General features: G+C 48.6%; 1 protein-coding gene across 1 annotated transcript in view; it reads left to right on the top strand.

Annotated features, from left to right (window-relative positions):
• Window positions 1-390: 390 nt before the first annotated feature.
• The window catches only part of LOC142907203 (kinesin-like protein KIF1B), a gene marked incomplete at its 3' end in the record, with an annotated part of 63,985 nt that continues 54,636 nt past the window's right edge, over window positions 391-9,739 (top strand). Inside the window, exons 1-2 of the mRNA XM_076056466.1 lie at window positions 391-525; window positions 8,419-8,496. Coding sequence (XP_075912581.1) covers window positions 427-525; window positions 8,419-8,496 — 177 coding nt within the window. The remainder of the gene's footprint in view (window positions 526-8,418; window positions 8,497-9,739) is intronic.

Here is a 9,739-nt window from a genome sequence, read left to right as displayed (position 1 = left end):
AGTTCACGCTCCCACGCCCACCCACTCACTCACCCACCCACTCACTCACCCACTCACCCACCCACCCACTCACCCACCCACTCACCCACTCACCCACTCACCCACTCACTCACCCACCAACCCACTCACCCACCCACCCACTCACCCACCCACTCACCCACCCACTCACCCACCCACTCATCCACCCACCCACTCACCCACCCACTCACCCACCAACCCACTCACTCACCCACCCACTCACCCACCCACCCACCCACTCACTCACCCACCCACTCACCCACCCACTCACCCACCCACTCACCCACCCACTCACCCACCCACCCACCCACTCACCCACCCACCCACCCACTCACCCACCCACCCACCCACTCACCCACTCTGCCTCCCCCCCCAACTCCGTGATTCAGGACGGTGGCTGCCACCAACATGAACGAGACAAGTTCACGCTCCCACGCGGTCTTCACCATCGTGTTCACACAGCGGCGTCAGGCAGACGCTGCGGACATGGGCACGCTCACTGAGAAGGTCGCACACACACACACTCACTTACACTCAGTCACACACTTACACACACACACACTTACACACACTTACTTACACTCACTCAGTCACACACTTACACACACACACACTTACACACACACACACACTCACACACACACTTACACTTACACACTTACACACACACACACTTACACACTCACACACACTTACACACACACTCACACACACACTTACACACACACTTACACACACACACACTTACACACTCACACACACACTCACACACACACTTACACACACACTTACACACACACTTACACACACACTCACACACACACTTACACACACACTTACACACACACTCACTCACACTCACTCAGTCACACACTCACTTACACACACACTCAGTCACACACTCAGTCACACACTCACACTTACACACACACTCACACACACACTCAGTCACTCACACACACACACTCAGTCACACACTCACTCAGTCACACACTCACTCACACACACACTCAGTCACACACTCAGTCACACACTTACACACACTCACTCAGTCACACACTCACTTACTTACACACACACTTACACACTCAGTCACACACAGTCACTCACACACACACACACTTACACACTCAGTCACACACTTACACACTTACACACACACTTACACTCACACACACACTTACACACTCACACACACACTCACACTTACACACACACTTACACACACTTACTTACACACACACTTACTTACACACTCACTTACACACTCACTTACACACTCACTTACACACACACTTACACACTCACTTACACACTCACTTACACACTTACACACTCACTTACACACACTTACACACACTTACACACACTTACACACACTTACACACTCACTCACTTACACACACACACACTCACACACACACACACTTACACACACACACACACTTACACACACACACACACTTACTTACACACACACACACTTACACACACACACACTTACACACTCACACACTTACACACTCACACACACACTCACACACACACTTACACACTCACACACACACTTACACACTCACTCACACACTCACTTACACACACTTACACACACTTACACACACTTACACACTCACTCACTTACACACACACACACTCACACACTCACACACTTACACACACACACACTTACTTACACACACACTCACACACACACACACTCACTCACACACTTACACACTTACACACTCACTCACTCACACACTTACACACACTTACTTACACACACACTTACTTACACACACACACACTTACACACTCACTCACACACTCACACACTTACACACTTACACACTCACACACACACTTACACACACACACACACTTACTTACACACACACACACTTACACACACACACACTTACTTACACACTCACACACACACTTACACACACACACACACACACTTACACACACACACTTACTTACACACACACACACTTACACACTCACACACTTACACACACACACTTACACACTCACACACTTACACACTCACACTCAGTCACACACTCACACTCAGTCACACACTCACACACACACTCACACACTCACACTCACACACACACACACTCAGTTCACACACTTACACACACACTTACACACTCACACACACACACACTCACACACTCACACACACACACACTCAGTCACACACCTTTACACACACCACTTACACTTACACACACACTTACACACTACACACACACTCACACACACACTTACACACTTACACACACACACACTTACACACACACACTCACTTACACACACACACTCACTTACACACACACACTCACTTACACACACACACACACTTACACACACACACCTACTTACACACACACACATACTTACACACACACACACACTTACTTACACACACACACACTTACTTACACACACAACACACTACACACACACACACTCACTTACACACACACACTCACTTACACACACACACTCACTTACACACACACACACACTTACACACACACACACTTACTTACACACTCACTCACACACTTACTTACACACTCACACACACACACTTACACACTCACACACACTCACACTCAGTCACACACTTACACACTCACACACTCACTCACACACTTACTCACTCACACACTCACTTACACACTTACACACACACTCACTTACACACACACTCAGTCACACACACACACTTACACACTCACACACACTCACACACACACTTACACACTCACACACACACTCACACACACACTTACTTACACACACACACTTACTCACTCACACACTTACTTACACACACACTTACACACACACACACTTACACACACACACACTTACACACACACACTTACACACACACACACTCACACACTTACACACACACACTACCACACACACACTACACACACACACAACACACACACACTTACACACTCACTCACAACACACACTCAGTCACACACTACTTATACACACACACTTACTCTTACACACTTACACACACACTCACTCACTCACATACTTACACACACACTCACTCACACACTCACACACTCACACACACACTTACACACTTACTTACACACACACACACTTACACACCACCACACGCACACACTCACACACTTACTCACACACTTACACACTCACTCACCACACTACACACATACACACACACTCACTCACACACATACACACACACACACCACACACCCACACACTTACCTCACACACACCCTCACACACTCACTCACACACTTACACACTTACAACCACCACACACACTCACACACACACTCACACACTTACACACACACACACACACACACTCACACACTACTTACACACACACACTTACTCACACACACACTTACACACACACTTACTCACACACACACAAACACACACTCACACATCACACACACACATACACACTCACACACTTCACACACTACACACTCACACACTCACACACACACACACTTACACACACACACCTTACACACACACTTACTCACACACACACTCACACACTTACACACACACTCACACACACACATTACACACTCACACACACACTCACACAACACTTACACACTCACACACACACTTACACACTCACACACACACTTACACACTCACACACACACTCACACACACACTTACACACTCACACACACACTTACACACTCACACACACACACTCACACACACACTTACACACTCACACACACACTTACACACTCACACACACACTTACACACTCACACACACACTCACACACACACTTACACACTCACACACACACTTACACACTCACACACACACACACACTTACACACTCACACACACACTTACACACTCACACACACACTTACACACTCACACACACACTCACACACACACTTACACACTCACACACACACTTACACACACACACTCACACACACACTTACACACTCACACACACACTTACACACTCACACACACACTTACACACTCACACACACACTCACACACACACTTACACACTCACACACACACTTACACACTCACACACACACTCACACACACACTTACACACTCACACACACACTTACACACTTACTTACACACTTACACACTCACACACACACTCACACACACACTTACACACACACACTCACACTCACACACACACTCACACACACACTTACACACTCACACACACACTTACACACTCACACACACACTCACACACACACTTACACACTCACACACACACTTACACACTCACACACACACTTACACACTCACACACACACTCACACACACACTTACACACTCACACACACACTTACACACTCACACACACACTCACACACACCCTTACACACTCACACACACACTTACACACCTACTTACACACTCACACACACACTCACACACACACTTACACACTCACACACTCACACACTCACACACACACTCACACACACACTTACACACTCACACACACACTTACACACTTACTTACACACTTACACACTCACACTTACACACACACACACTTACACACACACACACTTACACACACACACACTCACACACACACTCACTCACTCACCCAGCCACTCACCCATCCACCCACTCAGTCACTCAGTCACTTGCTCGCTCACTCACTGACTCACTCACTCAGCCACTCACCCATCCACCCACTCACTCACTCAGTCACTCACACACTCACTCACTCGCTTACTCACTCACACACTCAGTCACTCACTTACTCACACACTCACCCACACACTCACCCACCCACTCAATCACTCAGCCACTCACTCACCCACTCACCCACACACACTCGCCCACACACACTCGCCCACACACACTCGCCTACACACACACCCACACACACTCGCCCACACACACTCGCCCACACACACTCGCCCACACAACAACAACAACCGCCATTCACCACTAAGTGGTGGTGACGTCACCATGACGCTTGTGCCAGGCTATGTGCACCCTGAGGCCACGTGAAGTGTCGAACGCCCGCTGGCAGGAGGTCACGGGGCAGATCCAGGTGCCACGGGTCGACTGACTGAGATGACTGAGATGACCGGCTGATGCACCACCTGTGCCCCCTACTGTGCCAACCTGCTGTGCTTTAGCCACCCGGCGCTCCGCTCGTTGTTGTGAGCGTCGCTCCTCCGCCCTCCGTTGTTGTTGGAGGGCGACTGCCTCCAACTGCCCAGTAGCAGCGTCCTTCACGAGCCTCCTCCACAGAGGCCGATCTTGACACCGCTGGTACCAGTCATCGGCAAGTCCACTCAGCTCCACGTCCTCCTGTACCACATCACTCCATCTCTTTTCTATCCCGTGCCGCGCCCGTTTAGCCCCCTCGATCCGGCCAAACAAAAGCTGTTTCAGCATGCGGTGGCTGGGCATGCGGGCTACATGACCCAGCCATCGCAGCCTTGCCTACCGGAGGAGCTCACCGATGGGACCTTGCCCAAATCTTTTTAAGGATTTGTGAGCTCCTCACACAATCCAGTCTGGTTAAACCCAGGATGGATCGTAGGCAGGCCAGCCTACACTCATCCACACACTCACACACTCACCCACACACACTCACACACTCACCCACACACTCACACACACACTCACACACACTCACACACACTCACACACACTCACACACACACACTCACACACACACTCACACACACACTCACACACACTCACACACACTCACACACACTCACACACTCACACACACACGTGTGTGTGTGTTGTGTGTTGTGTGGTGTGTTGTGTGTTGTGTGTACGTTGTGTGTGTTGTGTTTGTTGTGTGTGTGTGGTGTCTGTGTGTGTTGTGTGTGAGTGTGTATGTGTGTGTGTGTGGTGTGTGAGTGTGTATGTGTGTTATGTGTGTGTTGTGTGTGAGTGTGTATGTGTGTGTGTGTTGTGTGGTGTGTTGTGTGGTGTGTTGTGTGTGTGTGTTGTGTGTGTTGTGTGTGTTGTGTGTGTTGTGTGTGTGTGTGTTGTGTGTGTGTGGTGTCTGTGTGTGGTGTGTGTTGTGTGTGTGTGAGTGTGTGTGTGTTGTGTGTGTGTGGTGTCTGTGTGTGTGGTGTGTGTTGTGTGTGTGTGAGTGTGTGTGTGTGTTGTGTGTGTGTGGTGTCTGTGTGAGTGTGTGTGTGTTGTGTGTGTGTGGTGTCTGTGTGTGTGGTGTGTGTTGTGTGTGTGTTGTGTGTGTGTGTGTGGTGTGTTGTGTGTGTCTGTGTGTGTGTGTGTTGTGTGTGTCTGCGTGTGTGTGTTGTGTGTGTCTGTGTGTGTATGTGTTGTGTGTCTGTGTGAGTGTGTGTATGTGTGAGTGAGTGTGGTGTCTGTGTGAGTGTGTGTGAGTGTTGTGTGTCTGTGTGAGTGTGTGTATGTGTGAGTGAGTGTGGTGTCTGTGTGAGTGTGTGTGAGTGAGTGTGTTGTCTGTGTGTGTGTGTTGTGTGTGTGTTGTGTGTGTGAGTGAGTGTGGTGTATGTGTGTGTGTGTTGTATGTGTGTATGTGTGTACGTTGTGTCTGTGTGTGTGTTGTCTGTGTGTGTGTGTTGTGTGTGTGTGTGTTATGTATGTGTGTGTGTGTTGTATGTGTGAGTGTATGTGTTGTGTGTTGTATGTGTGGTGTCTGTGTTGTGTGTGTGTTGTGTGTGTGTGTGTTATGTATGTGTGTGTGTGTTGTATGTGTGAGTGTATGTGTGTTTGTGTTGTATGTGTGTATGTGTACGTTGTGTCTGTGTGTGTGTTGTATGTGTGTGTGTGTTGTGTATGTGTTGTGTGTTGTATGTGTGGTGTCTGTGTTGTGTGTTGTGTGTGTGTTGTGTGTGTTGTGTGTTGTATGTGTGAGTGTATGTGTTGTGTGTTGTGTGTTGTATGTGTATGTGTGGTGTCTGTGTTGTTTGTGTGTGAGTGTGTGTTGTATGTGTGTATGTGTGTGTGTTGTGTGTGTGTTGTATGTGTTGTGTGTTGAGTGTGTGTGTTGTGTGTCTGTTGTATGTGTGGTGTGTGTGTTGTGTGTTGTGTGAGTGAGTGTGTTGTGTGTTGTGTGAGTGAGTGTGTATGTGTGTTGTATGTGTGTATGTGTGTGTGTGTGTTGTATGTGTGAGTGTATGTGTGTGTGTGTTGTATGTGTGTGTGTTGTATGTGTGTATGTGTATGTGTGTTGTATGTGTTGTGTATGTGTGTTGTATGTGTGTGTGTTGTGTCTGTGTTGTGTGTGTTGTATGTGTGTGTGTGTTGTATGTGTGTGTGTTGTATGTGTGTATGTGTATGTGTGTTGTATGTGTTGTGTATGTGTGTTGTATGTGTGTGTGTTGTGTCTGTGTTGTGTGTGTTGTATGTGTGTGTGTGTTGTATGTGTGTGTGTTGTATGTGTGTATGTGTATGTGTGTTGTATGTGTTGTGTATGTGTGTTGTATGTGTGTGTGTTGTGTCTGTGTTGTGTGTGTTGTATGTGTGTGTGTGTTGTATGTGTGTGTGTTGTATGTGTGTATGTGTATGTGTGTTGTATGTGTTGTGTATGTGTGTTGTATGTGTGTGTGTTGTGTCTGTGTTGTGTGTGTTATATGTGTGTGTGTGTTGTATGTGTGTGTGTTGTATGTGTGTATGTGTATGTGTGTTGTATGTGTTGTGTATGTGTGTTGTATGTGTGTGTGTTGTGTGTGTTGTATGTGTGTGTGTGTTGTATGTGTGGTGTCTGTGTCTGTGTTGTGTGTGTTGTATGTATGTGTGTATGTGTGTATGGTGTATGTGTGGTGTCTGTGTTGTTTGTGTGTGTTGTGTGTGTGTATGTGTTGTGTGTGTGTTGTGTGTGTGTTGTATGTGTGGTGTCTGTGTTGTGTGTTGTATGTGTGGTGTCTGTGTGAGTGTCTGTGTTGTGTGTTGTATGTGTGTATGTGTTGTGTCTGTGTTGTGTGTGTGTTGTATGTGTGGTGTCTGTGTTGTGTGTTGTATGTGTGTATGTGTTGTGTCTGTGTTGTGTGTGTGTTGTATGTGTGGTGTCTGTGTTGTGTGTTGTATGTGTGGTGTCTGTGTGAGTGTCTGTGTTGTGTGTTGTATGTGTGTATGTGTTGTGTCTGTGTTGTATGTGTTGTGACTGTGTTGTGTGTTGTGTGAGTGAGTGTTGTATGTGTGTATGTGTATGTGTTGTGTGTTGTATGTGTGTATGTGTGTGAGTGTGTGTGTTGTATGTGTGTTGTGTGTGTGTATGGTGTGTGTATGTGTTGTGACTGTGTTGTGTGTGGTGTCTGTGTTGTTTGTGTGTCTGTGTGTGTATGGTGTGTGAGTGTTGTGACTGTGTTGTGTGTGCTGCAGGTCAGCAAGGTGAGCCTCGTGGACCTGGCGGGCAGTGAGCGAGCCGACTCCACAGGCGCCAAGGGCACGCGGCTCAAGGTGCCCACCCCCTCTTATCCGCTACCACCCTCCCTCTTATCTGCTACCCCCCCTCCCTCTTATCTGCTACCCCCCCTCCCTCTTATCCGCTACCCCCTCCCTCTTATCCGCTACCTCCCCTCCATCTTATCCACTACCTCCCCTCCATCTTATCTGCTACCTCCCCTCCCTCTTATCCGCTTCCCCCCTCCCTCTTATCCACTACCCCCCCTCCCTCTTATCTGCTTCCCCCCTCCCTCTTATCCGCTACCCGCCTCCCTCTTATCCGCTACCCCCTCCCTCTTATCCGCTACCCCCCTCCTTCTTATCCGCTACCCCCTCCCTCTTATCCGCTACCCCCCTCCTTCTTATCCGCTTCCCCCCTCCCTCTTATCCGCTTCCCCCCTCCCTCTTATCCGCTTCCCCCCTCCCTCTTATCCGCTTCCCCCCCTCCCTCTTATCTGCTACCCCCCCCCTCCCTCTTATCCGCTTCCCTCCTCTATCTTATCTGCTACCCCCCCTCCCTCTTATCTGCTACCCCCCCCCCCCTCCCTCTTATCTGCTTCCCTCCTCTATCTTATCTGCTACCCCCCTTCCCTCTTATCTGCTACCCCCCCTCCCTTTTATCCGCTACCTCCCCTCCATCTTATCGGCTTCCCCCCCTTTCTGTTGTCCGCTACCCCCCTTCCTCTTATCCGCTACCCCCCTCCTTATCCACTACCCACCCTCCCTCTTATCTTCTAGCCCCCCTCCCTCTTATCCGCAACCCCCCCTCCCTCTTATCAACTACCCGTGTGTGTGTGTCACTGTGTGTGTGTCACTGTGTGTGTGTAACTGTGTGTGTGTCACTGTGTGTGTGTGTCACTGTGTGTGTGTCACTGTGTGTGTGTCACTGTGTGTGTGTCACTGTGTGTGTGTAACTGTGTGTGTGTAACTGTGTGTGTGTGTGTCACTGTGTGTGTGTGTTACTGTGTGTGTCACTGTGTGTGTGTGTGTCACTGTGTGTGTGTGTGTCACTGTGTGTTTGTCATTGTGTGTGTGTGTGTCACTGTGTGTGTGTGACACTGTGTGTGTGTCACTGTGTGTGTGTAACTGTGTGTGTGTCACTGTGTGTGTAACTGTGTGTGTGTGTGTAACTGTGTGTGTGTCACTGTGTGCATGTCACTGTGTGTGTCACTGTGTGTGTGTCACTGTGTGTGTGTCACTGTGTGTGTGTAACTGTGTGTGTGTCACTGTGTGTGTGTCACTGTGTGTGTGTGTGTCA

Source organism: Petromyzon marinus, chromosome 75, assembly GCF_048934315.1.
Source record: "Petromyzon marinus isolate PM22_M1 ecotype Great Lakes invasive population chromosome 75, UKy_Petmar_22M1.pri1.0, whole genome shotgun sequence".
Taxonomy (NCBI): Eukaryota; Metazoa; Chordata; class Hyperoartia; order Petromyzontiformes; family Petromyzontidae; genus Petromyzon; species Petromyzon marinus.
This window is presented reverse-complemented; position numbering and strand designations above follow the sequence as displayed.